The sequence below is a fragment of the Bos mutus genome, chromosome 16 (assembly GCF_027580195.1).
Source record: "Bos mutus isolate GX-2022 chromosome 16, NWIPB_WYAK_1.1, whole genome shotgun sequence".
Lineage (NCBI taxonomy): Eukaryota > Metazoa > Chordata > Mammalia > Artiodactyla > Bovidae > Bos > Bos mutus.
The window spans coordinates 58,510,334-58,533,933 of record NC_091632.1 but is presented as its reverse complement, the minus strand read 5'-3'; the positions used below and the strand labels follow the sequence as shown (position 1 = coordinate 58,533,933).

Here is a 23,600-nt window from a genome sequence, read left to right as displayed (position 1 = left end):
CTTGAAATCAACATAAAAATAGGTACACCTCAGAGGTACTGAGGGTTCGGTTCTAGATCACTGAAATAAAGCACACATCACGATAAAGTGAGCTACAGAAACTTTTTTGGTTTCCCAGGGCATATAAAAGTTGTGGTTATACTACACTGTAGTGTATTAAGTGTGCAACAGCATTATGTCTAAAAAACTGTACAAGCTTTAATTAAAAAACTTTATTACTAAAACTGCTAACCATAATTTGACAACTCAATGTTGCCACAAACCTTCAATCTATAAAAAAATGTAGTATCTGTGAAGCACAATGAGGTCTGCTTCTATCTAAAACACTTGTGGCTTAAAGCTGTGGTTTCCATGTTTTTTCTCTAACCACAGTACTTCTCCCCCAAACAAAATCTTAAGGGGAGCATCACTACATAAAAGAAATGGAAGGAGACATGCTCTGGGACCAGCATCCTACTCACTGACTCCTGAGGTTTAGATTCTTTGACTCCAGGGTGGATTTTGAAGCCTCTGGTTTAAAGGGCGTCCTAATGGATCTCCCCGCTCATGCCTCCTATATAACCACTTGATAAGAGTATGTCTAGATATAAGTCTTCCTAACGGATTCATAGTATCCTTTCTAAGAGAACATACAGAAACATCAAAAATGAAGATGCTTACTCTGAAGTTTGTCCAGCAGTTTGGATCGGGAAGCTGTTCCTTTGCCTTCCCATTCTGCTTTTGCACGTAGGTCTTCTGCATGGCTACACATCAGATACCTAAAAAATATGACAAAGAGAGCACCAAATATCAAACCCTTTTCTTTGGATTAAACATAATTGATAAATACTGATTATACTCCGGAGATCTAGTTCTTATAAGAAATATATATCAAGAAGAAATTTCTACAGTGGACCCAATTCATTAATACAATCTGGCACCTGAATTAAGAGTTACAGCATAACAGACATTATCATTTGCTATCAATAATAGAATGTATCCTTAGATTTGGTACTTTCCTCATAGCTCAGCTGGTAAAGAATTTGACTGCAATGAAGGAGACCTGGGTTCAATTCCTGGGTTGGGAAGATCCCCTGGAGCAGGAAATGGCAACCCACTCCAGTATTCTTGCCTGGAGAATTCCATGGACAGAGGGGCCTGGTGGGCTATACTCCATGGGCTCACAAGAGTCGGACACGACTTAGTGACTAAACAACCACCACCATCCTTAGGTTTACTATTACATATCATTATACATATGTAGCTCTTATGGTGTGCCAGGATCTATTCTTCACTAAGCACTCAACATATATTGGTTCATTTTATGTTCATAACGATCCTCTATGAAGTAAACACTATTATTCTATTTTTATAAATGAGGAAACTAAGGCACAGAAAGCTTAAGGAACTGGCTTAGGAGAGGCAAAGTAGGAAAATAAATCCACGCATTGTAGCTGTAGAACTTGCTCTTAATCACTATGCTAACTTAATTGCTCCTCAATAGTTAAGACAAAACAAAACAAAAAACCCCCAACAAAAAACTTTCAAAGATATTCATACTAAGTTAAATAAACAAAAACAACATATCTTCAAGAATTTATCATAAATGCCACTCAAGAAATGGTATAACTGGATAATCATCCTTGTGTGATCTTATCAAAGTTATGGGATCCCAAAGAAGAACATTTGGGTACTATTTTATTACTCACTATATATGCCAAAGGAGGTATAAGTGCTAAATTCATGGATTCTGGAGAATACATGAGGGCCCCCTGCTGGAAGTGTGACTCTAACCTGGTTCTGCCTCTTCTCAGAAGAACTGGCTTTACAAGTAAAAGAAGTGAAGGCATTAATCAAACATGGAGATTAGACCTGGCAAGTAACTCTCCTCCTATTGTGCCTCATACTCTGGTCTCAGACCAGTCTGTTCTTATTTGTAAAAAGGATATTAAGAAGAGAAGTAGTGAGAATTAAATAAGATGGAATACATGAAGTACTTGGTCTACTATCTGGTATACAGAAATATATCAGTTTACATGACACGTATCATCACCTTCTTTTCTTAAACTGCATACTGCATTTGGCAAATTGCATTTAGCAGTTAAAGAATTTAATAGCCTCTTACCCAATAGCAGGACTACTTGTTCTCCTGCTATTTGCTATATAATATGCCTTGACTGGAGCTTCCCAGGTGGCGCTAGTGGTAAAGAACCTGCCTGCCAATCCAGGGGACTTGATGTGGGTTCGATTCCTGGGTGGGGAAGATCCCCTGGAGCCGAGTATGGCAACCCACTCCAGTATTATTGCCTAGAGAATCCCCATGGACAGAAGAGCCTGGCGAGCTATAGTCCGTAGGGTCGCAACGAGTCAAACATGACTGAAGCGATTTAGCATGCACACATGCCTTAGCTGATGAGAATTTATTTTTTAATAGTGTAAGTAATTAGACTCAAAAAACCCTATGAAAGAAGTTGGACACTACAAAAATTTGGTTTCTAAAATAACTTTTTCAGAGGAAAATTTATTAACAATTTTATGAAAAACTGTTTTCTTTAAAAAAATTTCCAAGTTATCCATGATTACTTCTGCTTCCTTTTGAAAATATACATTATACTTTAACGTTTCAAATGCGTGTCTGTTTATGGGGGTCACATAGTATATAACTCAAAGGACACTGAAATAAGAGAAAAAAACATGTCAAATTTGATACCTGCCTTCTATGAGCTATTTCCTTACACGAACAATACAGTCAAAAGATTAAAATCCAAGGATGAAGTTTAAGTTTTTTGTTGGAAGAAGTGGGTAGAAGATATTACCATTTACTGAGATGAGGAGAACTAGAGGAAGAACAGGTTTGTGGGGGTAGGTGGAGGGATCACGGGAATCAAGAATTTTTATTCTGAACACGTAACTTTGCGATACCTATTACACATGGACACTATCAAGCAGGCTATTCGATATATACATTGGGAGTTCAGATGAGGGTAATTTTATGAGCTACTGGCATATAGATGGTATGTGAAGCCATGGCGTAGGAGATCACCTACGAAGTGTGTGTAGACAGAACAGAGGGAGGTCCAGAACCAAGGTTTTGGGCACTGATGTGAGGATAAAATGAGACTATGTATATAAAATGCTTAGCAAGGACCTGGTACATGACAAGTATATGTTTAAAAAAAAATGTATGCAACAACACTAGAAAACGTCACTGCTTATTTTATCTATAGAACATTATGCCATAGGACTTTTACAGAAGATCGTGAAATGGTATTTCACTGTAGATACATATTTCTCCTTTTCATTCACTTAAATACCTCTATTCTAATATGGAAAACTTCCTAGGATGACAAAAATAGTTTGAACACACATAAGTGAAACTACCCAACAAGTATTACCCAAGAATTTAGCAATACTCAGATCTTGGGAAAATGTTAAAAGAAATGCAACTCTGGAATGGTAACCTAAAAAAAATAGCTTCTTCCTCAACCTGAAGTCTAGAACTGAGCTTCCTTACCCACTAAGAACATGAATGCGCTCTGTATTGTATTTCAGTGGCGTCAATTCACAGCGTAGAACTTGAAGTGCCTCCAGGACCTTGCCATCCTCCAGGTATTCCAGGTACTTCTGCTGCAGCAGCAAAAACTTCATCCTCTGACATGACAGAAAGCAGCAGTCAGGGGAAAAAAGTTGATGGAGGTTTCAGAAAATGTTTGTGCCTAAACAGAACAGTAGAAACCATTCTACTATGCCCTTTGAAAATAATTTTTATAAAGCTTTAAAATGACTCAAAATATCTTTATTTAATAGGGTCACAACAGATGAAATGTGACTCTATTGCTCAATTTCACATCTTAATAAAACTCTTTGAACAAATAATCTCAAATTAGAAAAGATCATTGGTGACCAAGGCATCAATGTTGGAGAAAACTTATTCTGTCCTCAAAACATTCACCTAGAATTTTACTTCTGTGAAAATTTAGAACTATTTCAAATATTCTAAATTTGCTTTTAAATAAGCCTGACTTCTCTAATGGGTATTGGGGGGTTTCATGCAACAAGTTTAAAAAAGATGGCAGAAAAACCAGTTAAATGAAGGAATTATTCAAAACCCACAATGTGAAAGAAGGACTAAGTAGACCAAAAGCAGAACTGGAGCCACTGGGTCGAAGCTACAAAGTGTCAGATTTTGGCTTATCAAAGGTAAGAGGAGTCAATCAGCAACTGGACTAGAGGTTGGCGTGCAAAGTACTGGGTTTCTTATGAGTAAAGTGGACAAGCACGAGCTTGATGGACTCACTCTTTCCAGGTGGCAATAAAGGGATGCCTACAACTGAAGGTTAATCTTGAAGGTCTTTGTGTGTTGGTAACATCTCATCCTGATGCATTTCACTATGAAGCACTACTATCAACACTTTCTTCCCCACAAAAGACAAACCATTTCCAGCTTATGGTGAAGCCCTTTCACATTTAGTTTTTTTCTGATACATGTTTAATACTTTTAATGTTCCTTTACTCTGTTACTTTACTTTTAACTTGAAAGTGATAATCACTCATTTAGCAGCTTTCTGCCAGACAAAAGTTTTTACTAACATTAAGTTTAGAATTTCTTATAAACCTTAAACCTAATTAAAGACCACTGCTTGGAGGGTTAGGGTTTCATCTATCGTATTTGCTGCTTGTGGTGCTTAAGCAAGCCAAATGATGCAGATAGAAAAGTTGACAGGAAATGTTAGTCATACTCAGAGATGCCAAGGAATATAGCAGTAAAGATCTCAAATCCATTTAAAAGAAAACCCCAAATGACTTTTCTTCTTCAATAAGACGCTTACTTTAAAAAATAAGGTACTGCTGTCAAAGGGTGTGGAGAAATTATCTTTTACTTAAAAATTAACAGTATAATGAAATGCTCTATAGGATTTTCTTTTAGGGAGTATTTAGAAAGGAAAGCTTAACCTAAAAGTTTATAAAAATGGTTTCTAGAGAAACTAAACAAAACATACCCTCCCATGTAACTTAGGCATACATTTAAATACATCTTTTACAATATACATTGCTTATATTTGATAATAATCTACTCTTAAACTGAGAGTTAAAGAACAGAAAAAATTTTAAACTATGAGATAAGCTCCTGTAACTCTAGAAAAATTACATTTACCAAATTTTACACATAAACCTAGATAGACTAATGAATGTTTCAGAAATAGGTTACCAAGATGTCTTGAAATATATAACCTAATGTTAATCTCTAGATGGCAAATAAAATATGTAAAGTCCACCCGGTGACAAAAACCAAAAGTCTAAATAAAAAAATCTAAAAATCAAAAGATTTTAAAGTTATTATGGGTATTCTCACCATTTTATCTTCTGGAAAGAACATCAACTCTTTATGAAAATGAAGCATTCATATATTTCCATTTATCAACAAACTGTTAAAGAGTTTAATTTTACAGTGTTTTTCAATCAAATTCGAATATTTTTTACTTGCAGAATTTTTTCATTTAAATGACATTGGTGGCATGTGTATTTAATTTGACTAAATTTTCTTAGTAATTGAGAATTTGGGGGAAAATTTTGTTTTAATTCAAAGGGCACATCTTAATTTGTGGGGTATAAATCATTTAGGTCCTATGTACGCCTCCTTGCCCATTCCAATCTGTGTAGGGACAGTGCCCCAAGAGCTATTTCCTATTTCCCCCTTACTTTCCCATCAATATCCTACTACATGTTCCTATCTGTCTAAAGGGCAGAGGCAGGGCAGGAGAGAAGAGAAAGGCAGAGTAAAACTTTGAGAGAAGCCAATATAAACACACATTTCTGCATGTACAGGGAATGCTATAAAAGCAGTGCAAGAACATTTCTCTATGAGTCATTTTATCCAGATTAAGACACAGAATATCCTCAAACAGATACCGATTTCTGGTAGTGTGCATGGCAACTAATGTTACTGGCCAAGAACTGCTAGAGTTTTGGTTGAGAAACTGTTTATTCTGCTAAGAATCAATTTCAGTATTTGACACATATGATAAAGAGAGAAAGTAAGCCATTATTTTACTTTCCAAAATTTACAGCACAAAAGTATAAATACAATTTCAAGAAAATGAATGTCTTTCACAAAAGATGTTAACTATTTACTGAAAAAATTTAAAGAATTAGGCAAAATTAAACCTTGCTGAGGTAGGGATATGGTTTTACTATGTTGTTTTAAAAGATCACATGCTTCTTAAATGAAGGAAAAAAGGAAACAGGTTGAGAAAATAAACTCTCCTTGTATCTTTCCCCACCTCCTAACTAGACCTCTGTAAGAGATTATTCTTAATAATTTTTCAGCATCTTCGGTCCTAGCAGTAATTCTTTCTCTTTTATTATCTAATAAAAACTTGAAATCGGTAAGTGACTAGGTAGGATAGTTTGAAATACAGTGTATGTGGTAAATCTTAAGGATTTAGGTTGTCCGCCCCCACCCCCCCCATCCATTGTTTGGATTTATCATTTTCTCCAATAAACTGAACTCAATGTGAAGTTCTGAAACTCAGAACTTATGATATACAGAAAGTCTGGTTATTAAGGGCAGACTCTAGCTAACTTAGTAGTGATTCTGACTAACTCTGAATCAAGGTTATAACCAAGTTTTATCAATTAAATCATGACTCAGAGACAGGGGAAATGAATTATATTTAAACCATGGCTTTCAAAATGTCTCCTATATGACTACACTAGTAAATTTTTGTACATCAAGTTAATATTTGAACACTTTTGTTAAGCATGTTTCTATTATATTAAGAATCAAACATTTCTAGACATATAAAGTTTTCTATGTTACTGATCTCAAATATTTACTGAAATTATCTAGATACGGCTAAGCATATCTGAACCCAAACTAAAATATGTTGATTCACAGGCTCAGCTTCCAGTAACTCCAGAAAAAAATTCTGCTGTTCATAGAATCACTTGACTAGGAACAATTTAAAAATATGGGGGCTGAGAGGGAGAGTGGACTGGGTCAACAGAAACATTCAGGTTTAAAAAGAAAATACAATTTTAGTCTAGACTAAGTCATCAAATGTGTCTGGGTATACAATTAAAATAATTATGTTTTTTAAAAAAACCCAAATAGTTGTCTTCTAAGGTATTATTACAAATTTATGCTTACATTAGATTATCTTTTAGCGATGGAGTGGAGGAAAGGAGTATATCTAAACATAATTAGGTGAAAAAATGCTGACCTAAATCTTTAAAAGCAATTGATTCATTAATGTTTAAAGTGAGATACAGTTGGAACCCCTTTCTTTTATAAATACCTAAACAGTTTGATGGTGTGAGGCTCAGCCAGAGATTTTATCTTCATCTCTTATTAGATCCTAGAATGTTCTATAGACTGAACAGGCTGTAAAAAGAAAGGATTCCTCCTTATTATCTACAACTACCTCTCATCAGTTTACATGTTGCTTCTAATGCAGATTTCTAATGAGATATTTATAATCAAAATCCAATACAGAAGTCTCAAACTACTACAAATAAATAAGAAAAAAAGAAGTGAGCCTATTAATAATTTTTACTACGAAGTTACAGATACAATTTGGATGAAGCTTAAAAAAGGAAAACAATCCTCCAAGAAATCACACATTTATTTTAAAATAGTCCATGGGCAAGTTCTCTACTGTCACCATACAAGTAGTGCTAATGTCCAAAGGGAAAGGAACCCCAACTCTTATTTTGGCCTTTTAATTGTCTTTATATTAGGGTCACCTCCATTCTGTTACGGCTAACAATTTATTAAAAAACTCCCCAATCAAAATTTATTTAGGTATCACTTAAAAAAAAGCAACCCCCAAACATACTGATTGGGGAAAATTTACTTGCTAGAAAATCTACAATCTTTCTGAATATAGATGTTGAACTTCTGTGTTTCCATTTTAAAAATTTACCACAGAGTTGATTATTCCATGAGTTAATTTATTATCAGGCATCTGATTCAATAGTAACTTAAATATTTTAGTATTTTAAGTGTTTATGGGGAAAAACCCCACAAAACACTAGATCAATTTAAATGAATCCATATTTGTTCATATGGCTCCTCTTTTATTTCACCTGAAGTCCATGCTCTAGGATTGTATTTTTATAAAAGATCAAGAATTTGAAAACCCTCGTAATTAAGATTTTCTTAAAAAAAAAAAAAAAAAAACCCAGAAAACAGAACAGGAGGGTCTATTAGGTTTATAGACAAAGGTAGAAAGATTAATGTTTGACCCAATTAAAAAAAATCAAAATGTGACAGTCAACAAACAGCTGGTTTCCCTACTTCACTTCCTATTCGCCTTCTTTCCCTCCCCCACCAGACAGGAAACTGCTTTTGACAACAAATGAATCAGCTAGAAGTTAAAAAGCCAGCAGCTGATTCTTCATGGTTTCCAATCACAAGGACTTAGGAAAAAAAACTGATCCCCTCCTTTCCCTCACCAACATCTACTGAAGAATTAAAGCCTATTAGTATAAAAGATTCATTAAGATTTATGAAAGAGGCTAACAGGTTAAATTTCGACACTGATCTTGTCGGGAAATAAGGGCAATAAGCAGAGCCCAATGGTCAAATTTGCGTCTGAGTCCTCCACCAGAGTGATTTATATCATACAAACTTTGACACTGTCAATTCACACAACTGGAATGCAGGAATGGAAAATGGTGAGCACACCAACGGAGCTGGTTTGAATTAATTATAATTCCCAAAGATTTTTTTTTTTAAAGATACTTAATGTGGTCAGCTACTTAAGGTTATACAGATATACATACATCCCAAAATGTTTTCTTTACCAGCACATTCAGTATTTTAAAGAATAAAAGGATAATTTATCCTTGATCCTATAAATATAAAACTCCTATTAATAGTATTGAGAGTGTAAAGATCTTTCAATATAACTTAGTAGAAAATTTATAAACTAGGTTCAAAGGACATATTTATTAAATACGATTTTAAAAATATAAAGCTCAAACTTTAAAAACACCATCAACATTCATCTTAGTTTACAAATGTAATGATACGAAAATTACGGCCTTATCTTTTATAAGAGGCAGAAGCCTAGACTTATCAATAACCTACTAACATAAGCATAAATGTGAAACTAAGAACAAAAGTGTATTTACCACAATTATTCCCAACAACGTTTGAGAGATTTCAAGTGCGCCTCTTACCACAATAGCATGAGGAGAATGCACTAAAGGCTTTAGTTCATTCAGGTCATTTTCTGCCTGCAAAAATTGGTATAAGAGAAAAACAGAAATGTCACAAAATGCACATCAAATATATAATTTTAGCAGCAGTTACACAGCTCTATATGCCCTACTTTACCTTATCCCAGTCTCCTTCCATGACATGATTTCGGAATTTGGTAGCAGAAGGATGTTCTAAACGACATCCTGACTCTTGCATGAGGAGATCAACAGTCTGGCTGCAGGAGAGATACAGTGTAAAAAAGACCTGACCAACTTTAGGGTTTACTCTTCCAAATAAACTACTCTCTATGAAAACAGTTTCAAAAGTTCTTAAGCTAACCTCATGATGAAGGAAAAAGAAATAAACAGCTTTGATGTGCTTGGCTAAACAAACTTGATTTTTAAACTGCCATCTATGTTTTCATCTAAAGTCAAAAACCTTCTTGAAACCAGAATCAAAATAAAATTCTTTCTTCTTTTCCATTTTATGCCTTTAATGAAGTATAAAATTTCTAAAAATGTGTTGTAACCAACCGGTTAAGAAACATGAAAAACCATAATTTACATACTAGCCACATTACTACAGTTTGAAAGATTAAAAAAAAAAAAGTTAGTTCCATACAAGGTGATGGAAATGACCTGTATTAGGTAAGAGCCTTACATCCAGGTATTATGTCTGCAAAGAAATTCTAACAAGTCAATCTCTAAAATTAAAATAAATCCAGCATCAAAAAATCATTCCCTTTCTCTCTATACTAAAAATAGCAAATTTACTATGGTGTAGGTTCCAAACAGTCACGAGTTATTTCCTCCTGCTGCTGTCAGCTTGCTTCTTGTCTCAGTAATAGGTTCTGTTAGCATTTACAAAAATCTGTTTTCACACTAATCCTTTTCCTTAGGGAACAAAGTGAAATCTTCCTTCGATACATTTCTTTCAGAGCTTAAAGGATTCACCACATGTGGTTTCTTCCATCAGATATTTTGATATCTCTAAGAATCTTTATCCATCTTACATACTTATGTTTCAATGCTTTCTTATTCAGCTCCATTTTTCAGCAAAAACAGTGCAATAATCTGCCTGAGAATCAGAATACTTATGTCATTCTTAAAAATGCTCTTTCACCTTCTACCCAGAACAAATCTATAAATCCGAAAATACTAAGTGTAGGCTAGGTCTAAGAACTTATTTTATTTAATCTATGCTTTGAAGCTGGAAACTGACTGTTGCATGTTGTTTCCTAGTCTTATTCTGTCTGGTTCCTCCATCAGGCTCCTCGGTACTCCCACCAATCCTACCATCCACCCCCACCCCCACCCCGCTTTTTTTCTTTGTGTGTATACAAAACGGGGGTGGGGGGGGTTGGGGCCAAGGTCGTCTACCTTCACCCTACTTTAGGTACACAAGGCCATCTAAATTGTATCTGAAAATAAATGATTCACCAGATCCGATGTCCCTTTTTCAGAGGCAACCGCTTTCTTGGTATTACATTGGGATTTCAGATAAGTTACTGGTAGGCCTCTTGCACACACACAAGGGCCTTTACATGACATCAACATGGTATCTTACTTCATTATTCCCATCAGATTTATTTAGCAGCCTCCTTCCGAATGATCCCAGCCCCTCAGTTCCCATAAACACTTGTAACTGATTGTCTTTCCTGATTGGTAGTTTGCCTGGGTCGTCTGTCATGGTTGGGGGTGGGGAGGTGTCCCACAAAGATGCCTCTGAGATACACTTGAAAAACAAATCCTCCAAGGTTCATTATTTCCACCAGCTCTAATCCACCCCTCCCCCAACACATACAGAGACACACTCCCGCATCTGTCTTTATTGACAGACAATTAAGCTCTGAAGGTGTGTAGAGAGGGGTGAATCTTTGGGCTCCTACGCCCCCTCTCCGCCTACCCTCCCAACCGCCTGTCTCCTCTCACAATTTGTCCGACAGATTGATTTTCCCTTATTTCCCTTCAGGTCAGCTCCTCCTCCCTGGTCAGCCTGTCTGGGCCGCGTCCTCCCGTGTCCTGGGCCCAGCAGTAATTCTCTGAGCTCTTTCCAGCGCGCCCCGCTCCCCTCGCCTCCCCGCCAGCTTCGGTCCCCTCGGTCCGTCCACACCAGCTTGCCTGTAAGGGATACTTACTTGAGCCCTAAGCCATTCAAGTGCTGTCCTATTAGCCTAATGACATCCTCATCTGACTGGGAGAGCCGCTTCTTCTTCTTGAGGCTGCTGCCCAGTTCGGGGGTGGCCAAGGAAGAAGAGGCGGCGGTGGTGGCAGAGGCAGCGGCGACGGTGGCGGAGGCAGCGGCGGCGGCCCCGCCGGGGACCCCGTTATTGACATTCAGGCTGTTGCTATTGTTGCTGGCGGCGGAAGGGGCGGAAGGCAGGAGCCCATTGGCGTGGGCCAGGTCCCCCGCGGACGACGAGGACGAGGGGGACGACTCCCCGTTCTGGGCCGACAGGCAGGCGAGTTCCTGGGTCTGTCCCTGGCCCCCGCCGCCCCCTCCTCCTCCTCCTCCGCCGCCGCCGCCGCCGCCTCCTCCTCCTCCTGCCCCGTTGGCCTGCATGATGCTGCCGCTGACCAGGCTGTGGCCGCTACTTCGGTGGGGGACGGCAGCGGCGGCGGCGGCGGAAGGGGCAGCAGCCGGGGGGAGTCCCACCACTACCACCACGGAGGAGGAGGAGGAGGACGACGACGACGACGACGAGGACGAGGACGACGAGGACGGAGGGGAGAGGCCTGCTCTGCCTGCCGAAGCCCCGGGCTCTCCTGCTCCCTCCGCCGCCGAGGCTCGGGGTTTCTTCCGCGGGGGCGGGGAGGCTCCGCCGGTGTCCGAGTCGGAGGAGGAGGAAGCGGAGGCCAGAGTTTCCTCGCCGAGAGAGGCCGTGGTGGGAAGCCGGTGGGGCGAGGCGGGGGAGGGGAGGCAGGGGCCGGGGACAGGGTCGGGGTGAGGGGGGGCTGGGGAGGCGGGCAGGGGGGTCAGGGTAAGGGGTGAGAGGAGGGGGAGGAGGAGGGAGAGGAGGAGGGGGAGAAGGAGGATCCGGGCCCTTTCCCCCCCCCCCTCCCGGAGGCAGCTCGGGGTGCGCGGCCCGGGGGTCGGGCCGGGGGGGGCGCCGCGGGGCGGCTGCGGGGGGCTCGGGGCCCGCCGCTGGGCTAAGCCCCGGCGGTGGTGGCGGCGGCGGCGGCGGGCGGCAGCGGAGGCAGCTGCCGCCTCTGTCCTCGGGTCCGCTCCGCTCTGCTCCCTGGTGTGTTGATTCTTCCCCCAGCTGCTGCCTAATGGAGTCCAGGCGCTCGCGTCACAGGAAATGCCTATACTGCCCTCCTCACTCACTTCCGGTGGCAGGTATGGAACCTATAGGGGGGCCTGTCACCCGGCACGTGCGCCGGGGGCCGGCCGGGCGGGCGGGGAGGAAGGCCGGCGGGCCGGCGGGGGGCCGACCCCGACCCCGACCCCGACCCGACCCGACCCGACCAGATCCGCCCCGGAGCCTGGGCCTGGCCGGCTGGGCCTCGCCCCCAGCGCCCCTGGCAGGGCTGCCTCGGCGAGGAGTAAGTTTGTAACCGCCCTCTGAGGCTGGGCGTGCACAGGAGGGCGGCGATCTCGATCGTGTGCGCGAGAAGTGTGCGTGTGGACCCCGGGGTGACCTAAAAACGCCAGGGGTGCGGAGGGACTGCAGATTTCTCCATCCCTGGCCGAGGACGGGGTCGAGCAGGTGGCGAGGTTTTTGTCACGAGAAAGAACAGGCACAGGGCTGTGGTAGGCCCTGTCGACTCGCTCAATGGTAACCAGGACTGGCCAGCTCTTGGTTTGAGTGTGGAAAATTCGAATTTCCACAGCCAGGTGCCACACACAGTTGTCGTGCCTGGGCCATCCCTGGAGGTTTGAGATGATGAGCCTGGGAGACTCTGTGTGCCACCCGGGGAAGATGGAATAAGACGGTGAAGAGCAATATCTGATGGGGACAAGGAGTCAGAAAAAGGCTGTGGGTATAGAGAGGCGGGGAGGGACTTTGCTGAGGGGCTTTCACTTAGCTTTTGCCCAGTATCTCCTTCTCCCTTCCAGTTGCCTCTTGAGTCACTGCCCACTTTAGGCAGCAGTAGTGGAGACCAAACAGCTTCATCCAAAACATGCATCTCAGGGAGAATTCAGACTCAATTTGAGATCCAGGCTTAAATGTTTAGGTGAACTGCGAGGCTTCAGCGATGCCGTAACTTAACCCATTTATGTGGCTGTAGAAACCAAGAGCTAGGCTGAGTCTTGATCATTGGTGAATAGTCTCTCTCTATTACCCCGATTATTTACGTATATGTGGTCGATAGCATATACACCTGACATGTACAGAGATTTTCTCAGACATTTAACAATCTTATTCTGAAGTAGTTTCCATGTGGAAAAACACACTCAACAATAGAGTATATTACAGCTCAGAAATCTCAAAAGTTTATAGCGCAAAATAACTTTGAGACTTTTGGTTAGGTTTCTAAAGTTAGAAGAATTCGTTGCTCAGTTGGTAAAGAATCTACCTGCAATGCAAGAGACCCGGATTCGATTCCTGGGCTGGGAAGATCCCCTGGAGCAGGAAATGGCAACCCACTCCAGTATTCTTGCCTGGAGAATCCCATGGACAGAGAGGCCTGGTGGGCTACAGTCCATGGTGTCATAAGAGTCGTGTCCGACTCTGTGCGACTAAACCACCACAAAAAATAATTCTTAGAGAAAGTATTAAAGAATCCTGAGCTCTGTTGATCCTCAAACTTAAGGCAGGAAGAAGACCAATGCAAGATCTGACAAAGATTTAGCTTTTAGTCTCATCTCTTAAATATGCTTCCAGGTGGCGGTGTAATTTCAAGATGACTCACATTCAGTATTCTTACTCACCTGAGACAGACCTGAGTTCTACCTGAGGTTCACAGGGCACTGCCACTGTATCCAGCAGAGCCTGAATTACTAGACAGTTAACACTTCAGAGAGTCCTGGTTGTATGCTAACTTTAGACAGCCTTATTATTAAAAGTGTTGTTATTGTTTATACAAAATTAAATTTTGCAAAGTCATTTATAATAATTTATGAGGCCCATAGCAGTACCGAGGACAAGCTTCTGAATAAAGTCTGTAGCTTTCCTGAAGGAAACAATTACTTAGTGGTAGCCACAGACAAGGCTTACACTTCATGAACAAAAGTAAAGGATGAAAGGCAAAAGAAACTGGTCCCAGTTGGTGTCTAAACTCATATATATACCCCAGTTTTTGTATGTTTCATGTAACTAAGGTGAATTACTAGAATTTTGAATTTATGAAGTCCATGTGGGCACACATTTTTCTCTAAACTAAAATACAGCTGGAGACCCTGTTGTCTGAACTTTGAATGTTTTTAGAGCCAGGTTTCAAGCCCATGTACAGATGAATAATTCTGAAATACCACTCTGTACACACTTAGAAATCTTCAGTAACAACGTATTACCTGCAGGATGCAATCCAGAGTTTATCTTGCTCTCCACAGATTGTTCTCCAGTTTCTCTTTGACTTTGTTATTTACTGCTCCCTTTATGAACCCTTCACTCCCCCAAATGTGCTGGCCTCATCTTCTGAGTCTGATCACATGCTCCCTCCCACCTTTTTCTCTACCCTTCTGATTCAAGACTTGGCTCCTTTCTCACCTCCTTGGGGGAGTTTTTCCTGACTTCCAGCCTGCTTACCCTCCTGCTTGCAATATTTAACTAAAATCCCTTCTTCAAGTCTTCAGAGAGGACTGATTCAGTCCCCCTGATTCTTCCCCTTGTCACCCTCCTCCTGGAAAAGACTGAGATAGATTTATGAGTAAAGGTCCAAGATGTCTTTTAGGAAAAAAAAAATTGTATATTCAGGTATTTGATTCATTTATTTTCATTTCCTGTGCTATTTTAACAGATCTTTATATGACCAACCCTGTGCCAGGTTCCAAATAAGAGGCAACTTTTATCCTAGAGATACTGAAGCAAAGACTTACAGGGATGTAAAAGATAGTTGAGCTAATTTATGTGTGAGGACTTTCCAACTACAAAATGTCTATGAGTTATGTACATAATGTGTCTCTTAACTAGTGTATAAATTCTTTGAGGTAGGATCTGTGTATTGTTCGTTTAAGCCAATGTTTTTCAGATTTTGGACCCTGACCTGTGAGTCATAAAATCAGTGTATTGGTTGTGATTACAATTTTTAAAAATGAAATGGAAAAATGGAAAAGAGTAGAAAACATCCAAGTCAGTCACTAGTAGGAAAGGTCATTATTATTTTGTTAAAGTTCTGCTTTAATGACAGACATATCTCTCAGCTTTACAAAGCAAAATGCATTTCTTCTGTAGGCCATTCTCATAAAAGTTTGCAAAACACTCATCTCGGACGGTCTAGACTGACAAAAGGCAACTCAGGAAATCAGTGTTAGACAAGTTCTGTCCAGAGCAGTGTCTTAGCCATAAAAATTAAAAGCTACTAGATTAAAAAATTAAAAGCTACTTAGATAGTATGGGTGTTCATAATAAAACATAAAACCAAATTTTCATAAAAGACTTTCTAAAAAAAAAAACTAGAAGAGACTGTTTACTCTTCTGTGAAGTTTTAAATTTAGTGTTAGCAACATTACTATTATTCAGTTTATTAAATTTCTACTGGAAAAGGTAGTTCTCAGGTGTCCTTGGAGAGGGATATATTTGTATTTACATTTCTAGCATCATTTCTGGGGCTTCTCTGATGACTCAGATGGTAAAGAATCTGCCTGTATCATTCCTAGCTTTTCTTTGTTCAGGGTTCTAATATTGGCAAGCTGGACTTGTTGGACTTGGGAGAATTCAGCAAAGAGCACTGTTCTTGGAGTGAGAGCACATTTGATCAGCCAGTTGACTTTCGGCAAGTAGTTTGACTTCTCTGCCCTGCCCTCATTTCACAAATGGAGTGTGGATAATGGCACCGGCCTACCTGCCTCAGAGACTTGATCTGGGGGTCAAAGAAGATATCAAGTATAACAGATAGTTGGAAAAAGACTATCTTGAAAGGTTTTAAAACATAACTTAAGTCTTCCATCATTTTAAAAAAGATTTGAGGCAATGAAGTTCAAAGGTAGAATTTAATAACTGCTCGTGTTTTTGAGCTGTGGACTCTGTAGTCATTTGTTAATCCCAACACTGCCGCTCCACTGGGTTCCTGTGCACCCCTAGCCTGACAGCTCTCAATACTGTGCTTCCAATTGGTCTTCCATGAACGGGGAGTTTCCAGTACCTGTGTTGTAGAGTGAAGGGCACGGTAACCCGGCAGTTACTGCTCTGTGCGTGTCTCTCCAGCACTTGCTTGTCCTCCCCTCCTACCAACATTCCACTCTTGCCACCAGCATCCAGTATCCTCCTCTAAGGGGGGGAAGGGGTGGCACGCTGGGTGGATCCAAGTGCAAAGACAGGAGCCTTATACTTAGAAGGGAACATGTGGAAGTATTCTTTTTCCTCTCAGCTGAATACTGTCCTTTTTGCCAAGAAAACTAGATTGTTCTTTTCCCACCACACAGCTGGGTTAGACTGCTTGGAGTAGCTGGTTCTTGCTGCTCTGTCACAAAATGCATGTAACACGAAGATGTGTGTGCAGAGATATGCACTGAAGCATCGTTGGTAGGAGCAAAAAGAGTGGGGTCATCACCTTGTGCTGATATGGAAATAGGACCAAGATATATTGAGTAAAAAATGCCTGTAACAAAACAGTGTGCCTAATATGACTCACCTAATAAATAAATGAATAGATATGTATGCATTATTTTTTTCTAGTAGGATAGAAGAGCATAAAGCAGTGATTTATCTTTGAGTGGAAGGACTGGGGTGGTTGAGGAGGGAGGGTCCGATTTTTCCATTTGATACTTTTCTGCAGTGTTTGCATTTTCTAACTAAATATAAGTATTTTTTTAAAGTGTCAATAGAGGTTATTTGGATTTTGCTTTTTTGTGTATTAATAAGTGCCATGTTTTTAAAGTACTCAAGTTTCTATTTTTATTTTAATTTTAAAAATTTTTTCACAGTTTTAAAAGCACACTCAAAACCAATCAAAATATTCATGATCATTAATCATAATAAAAGATGCCAGATGAAGCAGTGTTGTGTATAATTGATGACATTAAATATATTTGCTTTGTAAACGTCTCTTTCTTTCCCATTACCTCCACTTCCCATGTTCTCAGACTGCTGACTCTGCACACACACACACACACACACACACACACCCATCTCTCATTTGGTTAAATTCATCTGGGGAATAAAGGGCAAAAAGACATTCCTATTTATTAACTTTGAAAAGTAGATAAATAATTAATAGCCCCTGGAGTCCATGGACACTGGACAGCAGGCCCTTTGGGCAATCTTTCTTCTTCTCAGGTTCCTGTATGTGGTTCATCTCTCTGGCACTGTGATAACTGTAAATAATAATCAGTGGAAAAACACAATTATTGGTAACCAACAAATTCTAATTAGGATGAGAAAATATGTTTTCTGATTAGATTATACACAGCCCAGATAGAAGTAATGGTCTAATGCCTAAACATTTTAAAGGTTTTAGTAGGTGATTATTCGTGAAGTTTAAAAAAACTGTTGAAAGAGTCCCTGCATTTCTTCCTTTAATTTTATCTCAAAAATGTGCTGTTTACTTAATAATACTAAATGTGTAGGCTAATGTGGCACAGGATGGTAGCCTAAATTTAAAAAGCTGAAGGAATTAATGAATGCCAGTCATTAACAACAAAAGTGCAAAACAGTAGTTCTTAGCTAGCTTTCTTTTTTTTTTAATGGCTTGTGGAGCAGTTTTTGGCTAAGTCAGGACCGGGAGGGTTTTAGGACTTGCTGGTCCTTTAATACCGATGGGGTTTGTGTCTTTTCATAAGAGTGACCTTTCTGTGTACATCTGTGAAATACAAGAATGTCCACTTTGTAACTATACCTCTGAGCCTTTCTCAGAGTAGCTTTTTCTCTATCCCTAAATTATTGACAAATATTATGAAAATAGAAATAGGTGTGTTTGTAAGGTTCAGTCAAGAGTTTCAACAACACTGGTCTTTTCCTTTTGTTTCCCAGTGTCCATCCTTCCCATTCTTATCCTTTCTTTCCTATGATGGGACATGTCCAATGCCAGGTTTACAGTAATAATAAAAAAATAGGAAGAGCTAATACCTACCACGCCTTGTTTTAAGTCTTTACATTCACTGTACTATTTTAACCTTCCCATCAACCTTATGAGCTATGTAATATTATTGATGGTATACAGTATTATCAATATTACCCCCATTTTATGGGTGATAAACTGACGCACAGAAAACTTGAGGTCACGTAGCTGGTGTGTGGGAGAGCCGGATGCACAGGCTTCACAACTGTGTGCTCTGCACTCCACTGCTTTTCAGAGATGGCTGGTATGACTCGGAAAAGTACTCATTGTTTAAAGGGGCCAAAAAGAAGAAATAGAGCAAGTCCTATAAGTTAATTCTTTTAAAGAATTTTTTTTTTAACGTGGACCGCTTTTAAAGAATTTAATTTGTTACAGTATTGCTTACATTTTTATTTTTGGTTTTTTGGTGTGTGGGGTCTTAGCTCCCTGCCCAGGGATCAAACCTGTGTCCCCAGCATTGGAAAGCAAAGTCCTAAACACTGACTGCCAAGGAGGTCCCTGAATTAATTTTTTGACTTTGCCCTTTTGGTGCACATAAAATTTTGGTCCCTCACCTTTGAAACCCCTGTTGTCTCATCGGCCCATTTGAAAGTGAAAGTCAAGTCGCTCAGTCTTGTCCGACTCTCTGCGTCAGCCCATTTCAGTTCAGTTCAGTCGCTCAGTCGGTTCTGACTCTTTGCGACCCCATGAATTGCAGCACTCCAGGCCTCCCTGTCCATCACCAACTCCCGGAGTTCACTCAGACTCACATCCGTCGAGTCGGTAATGCCATCCAGCCATCTCATCCTCTGTGTCCCCTTCTCCTCCTGCCCCCAATCCCTCCCAGCATCAGAGTCTTTTCCAATGAGTCAACCCTTCGCATGAGGTGGCCAAAGTACTGGAGTTTCAGCTTTAGCATCATTCCTTCCAAAGAAATCCCAGGGCTGATCTCCTTCAGAATGGACTGGTTGGATCTCCTTGCAGTCCAAGGGACTCTCAAGAGTCTTCTCCAACACCACAGTTCAAAAGCATCAATTCTTCGGCTCTCAGCTTTAGTTATAGTCCAACTCTCACATCCATATGTGACCACTGGAAAAACCATAGCCTTGACTAGACAGACCTTTGTAGGCAAAGTAATGTCTCTGCTTTCGAATATGCTATCTAGGTTGGTCATAATTTTCCTTCCAAGGAGTAAGCATCTTTTAATTTCATGGCTGCAGTCACCATCTGCAGTGATTTTGGAGCCCCAAAAAATAAAGTCTGACACCGTTTCCACTGTTTCCCCATCTATTTCCCATGAAGTGATGGGACCAGATGCCATGATCTTCATTTTCTGAATGTTGAGCTCTAAGCCAACTTTCTCACTCTCCTCTTTCACTTTCATCAAGAGGCTTTCCCTTTCATCGGCCCATTTAGTGGTAGATAAATGACTTTGTGAGCGCTAGTAAAAGGTTTTCTTTCTTCCGGAAGCTACCTGGGGGAGTGCCCGAAAGCTCCTCGTCAAACATACAGTTCATTTCTTCAAAAAAGTCCTGGTTGAAATGCAGCGTCTTGCCTAGAAGGGATAGATAGCACACTAGGCTAGGTATAACCTGGAGATTTGTTTATCCATTTAGTGAACTTCATCTTAAAATAGTGAAGGAGGGCCAGAAGGAATGAATGAACTTAATTTCCTTTCGAACTGGGAGAGCTCCAAACCTAGAGGGCTTCTTGAGAGACACATTAAGTCAGGAGGCCTCAGCCGGGTTGTTTTGCAACTGCTTGTGTCTCTCTCTAGTGCGAGTTTCTCAACCGTGTAAGCCTGTACTTGTCTAGGATCCTGGGAAAAGAAAGAACCAGCCTTGATTTATACAAGAATTCGTACTTGATTGCTTTACTCCATTAGTGGCTCCAGCCAGGTCAACTGGCAAAGGAAGATAGATGTCTAACTAAGATGAGGCCAGACAGCAGATGCTTAGTATCCAGGGGCAGGACAGGAAGGGCCAGCTCAGGGAGACTACAGGAGCTTCTGTTGAGAGTCTACTGCGAGGGAGGGCAGCCAGGCTGCTTAGAGCCCTTACAATGGCATGTGCCCCGAAAAATGTGGGTAAATGATTGCTCTGTCTTATGCAGGTGCCCTAGTCAAGTTTCTCTTTTAGCGGCTTCTCTGAGGGTAAGCACACTATGTCTCCTGTGCCCATCATTGAGTAGTTGGGGTGTAGGTTCTCTTCTCTTTCAGATACTCTACTTGATAACAAGAAAGTGGCCTAGATGACTTCTTTTTTTATTGTTATTTTTTAATTTTGTTTTTTTTTAAATTAATTTTTGTTGGCATATAGTTGCTTTACAATGTTGTATTTCTATCGTATAGCAAAGTGAATCAGCTATACGTATACGTATAACCCCTCTTTTTTGGTTTTCCTTCCCATTTAGGTCACCACAGAGCACTGGGTAGAATTCCCTGGGCTATACAGTAGGTTCTCATTAGTTACCTATTTTAGACATATATAAATATGTCAATAGTGAAAGTCGCTGCTCAGTCGTGTCCAAGTCTTTGCGATCCCATGGACTGTAGCCTGCCAGGCTCCTCTGTCCGTGGAATTCTCCAGGCCAGAATACTGGAGTGGCTAGCTGTTCCCTTCTCCAGGGGATTTTCCTAACCCAGGGATCAAACCCAGGTCTCCCACATTGCAGGCGGATTCTTTACCCTCTGAGTCACCAGGAAAGCCCAAATATGTCAGTATATGTGTATATATATGTCAATCTCAATCTCCCAATTCATCCCACCTCCCCTTTCCCACCTTAGTGTCCATACATTTGTTCTCTGTGTCTGTGTCTCTCTCTCTCTTTTGCAAATAAGATCATGCCCTAGGTGACTTCTTGAGGTCCCTATAGCCTAAGGGTTCAGTGTATCTGGTTTCTGTTGCCACTACATAGTATTACTTGATTGGGTTGTGGGGTTAGAAGAAAGGAATCTTAAATAGCCCCAAAGCATAAAACTTTGGCTATGCCATAGGTTTTTTTTTTTTTTTTTAAGACTTATGCAAGATTTTAAGCATACACAAAGGTAGAATAGTCCAGAGACTCCCATGTGCCCTCTGTCCAGTTACAGTAGCCATCAATTCATCCATTCTCCCTCTTCTGCTTATTTTGAAGTAAATCCAAGATATTTTATAATATATGTATTTGTATTTCAGTATGTAGGTCTAAAATAACAACCCTTTTTGAAAACATTGCCACAAAGCTATCATCATACCGAAAAAGCTGAATAATCCCTTAATTACCGTCAAATGTGCAGTTAGTGTTCAAATTCCCCCAACTGTCTCACATACATATTCTTTTTAAATAGTTGGCTTGTGTGAAGCAAGATCCACATAAGATCCACACATTGCTTTTGGTTGATATATTTCTAAAGTCTCACTGTTTAAGGAAGCATTTTTATTTAAGTGTAATATCTAGAGAGGAGTGCACACCTCCTGGTGTACAACTCAGTGAATATTTTTCCATGAAACCACCACCCATGTGTCATGAAATAGAGCTTTACCAGGATCCCATAGTACCTTATTGTAGTTTTAATTTGCATTTCTCTGATGACTGATGCTGTTAAGTCATTTTAAAATATATTTTTTGGAGCCATTTCTATATTCTCTTCTATGAAGTGCCTAGAAAAGTTCTTGTGCTCTTGTCTCTCCCTTTTAAAAGTGTGTTTCCTCCTTATTGATTTGTGGAATTCTTTATATATTCTGAATACGAGGCCTTTGTTGAATGTATGTGCTGCAAATGTCTTCTCCCACTGTGTGGCTTGCCCTCACTCTCTTAATGGTATCTTAATGAGCAGAATTTCTTAATGAAGTTCAATTCATCAATTCTTCCCTTTATGGTTTGTGCTTTTCTTGTCCTACTTTAGAATTCAATCCTTGGCCTCAAGGGCATGATGATGTTCGCCTAAGTTACCCTCTGGAAGTTTCAGCGTTTTGTTTTTTAAAATTGTCTACACTCCTAGTATTTAGTTTTGTGACAGGTATGAGACAGGGGTCAACATTAACTTGTTTTTCCACGTGAACATCCAGATATCTGATACCATTTTTGTTGTTTACTTGTTTGTTTATTTGGCCTCACCATGTAGCATGTGGGTTCTTAGTTCCCTGACCGGGGATTGAACCCAGGCCCTTGGCAGTGAGAGCACAGAGTCCTAATCACTAGACAGCAGGAAATTCCTGACCTAACACCGTTTTGAAAAGACCATCCTTCCCCCTCTGTCCTGTAGTGGTATCAGTATCCTACATTAGAGGACTGTACCTGGGCGGGTCTGTTCCTCAGCCCTGTCTGTTCTATTGGTCTGTTTGTTTGGTGTGTTTCAGTTGACAAAAGTTTGTGCTAATACCATGCTGACTCAATTGCTATCATTTTATAATAAGTTTTTCCATGTGGTTATGTAAATCTATCAGCTGTTTTTCTTCTTCAAGATTTTCTTGGCTGTTCTTGGCCCTTTACATGCCATAGGAAAATAGAATCATCTTGTCAATTTACACAAAATAACTGCCGAGATTTTGACTGGAATTAAATAAAATCTGTACATTGATTTGTGAGAACAAATATCTTTATAATATGGCAAGATTTCATCTTTTATGGCTGAGTAGTATTCCATTATGTGTGTGTGTGTGTGTGTGTATGCACATATCTATACCTATATACACACACACACACACACACATTGTTGTTCAGTCACCAAGTCATGTCCGACTCTGTGAACCCATGGACTACAGCACGCCAGCCTTCCCCGTCCCTCACCATCTCCCGGAGTTTGCCCAAGTTCATGTCCATTGTATCGGTGATGCCATCCAACCATTTCATCCTTTGTCACTCTCTTCTTCTGCCTTCAATCTTTCCCAGCATCAGGGTCTTTTCCAATGAGTCGGCTATTCACATTATAGACAAAATTGTGTGTGTATGTCAGACTTTATTTTTCTGGGCTCCAAAGTCACTGCAGATGGTGACTGCAGCCATGAAATTAAAAGATGCTTACTCCTTGGAAGGAAAGTTATGACCAACCTAGATAGCATATTCAAAAGCAGAGACATTACTTTGCCTACAAAGGTCTGTCTAGTCAAGGCTATGGTTTTTCCTGTGGTCATGTATGGATGTGAGAGTTGGACTGTGAAGAAGGCTGAGTGCCGAAGAATTGATGCTTTTGAACTGTGGTGTTGGAGAAGACTCTTGAGAGTCCCTTGGACTGCAAGGAGATCCAACCAGTCCATTCTGAAGGAGATCAGCCCTGGGATTTCTTTGGAAGG

At 40.4% G+C, this 23,600-nt stretch overlaps 1 protein-coding gene and 1 long non-coding RNA gene across 4 annotated transcripts in view; one reads left to right on the top strand and one right to left on the bottom strand.

The window, feature by feature from the left end:
• WDR26 (WD repeat domain 26) overlaps positions 1-12,489 on the bottom strand; it is a 37,350-nt gene extending 24,861 nt beyond the window's left edge. Inside the window, exons 1-5 of one of the 2 annotated variants that reach the window (XM_070385422.1) lie at positions 11,325-12,489; positions 9,323-9,422; positions 9,118-9,222; positions 3,494-3,630; positions 661-758 (exon numbers count right to left, since the gene is read on the bottom strand). In XM_070385422.1, coding sequence (XP_070241523.1) covers positions 661-758; positions 3,494-3,630; positions 9,118-9,222; positions 9,323-9,422; positions 11,325-11,749 — 865 coding nt within the window. In that variant the 5' untranslated portion in view covers positions 11,750-12,489. The remainder of the gene's footprint in view (positions 1-660; positions 759-3,493; positions 3,631-9,117; positions 9,223-9,322; positions 9,423-11,324) is intronic. The other variant, XM_005903719.3, reaches the window with a different exon arrangement.
• The window catches only part of LOC138991285 (uncharacterized), a 70,017-nt gene continuing 58,803 nt past the window's right edge, over positions 12,387-23,600 (top strand). For both annotated transcript variants that reach the window (XR_011467313.1, XR_011467312.1), the window contains exon 1: positions 12,387-12,732. This is a non-coding gene — a long non-coding RNA (uncharacterized lncRNA). The remainder of the gene's footprint in view (positions 12,733-23,600) is intronic.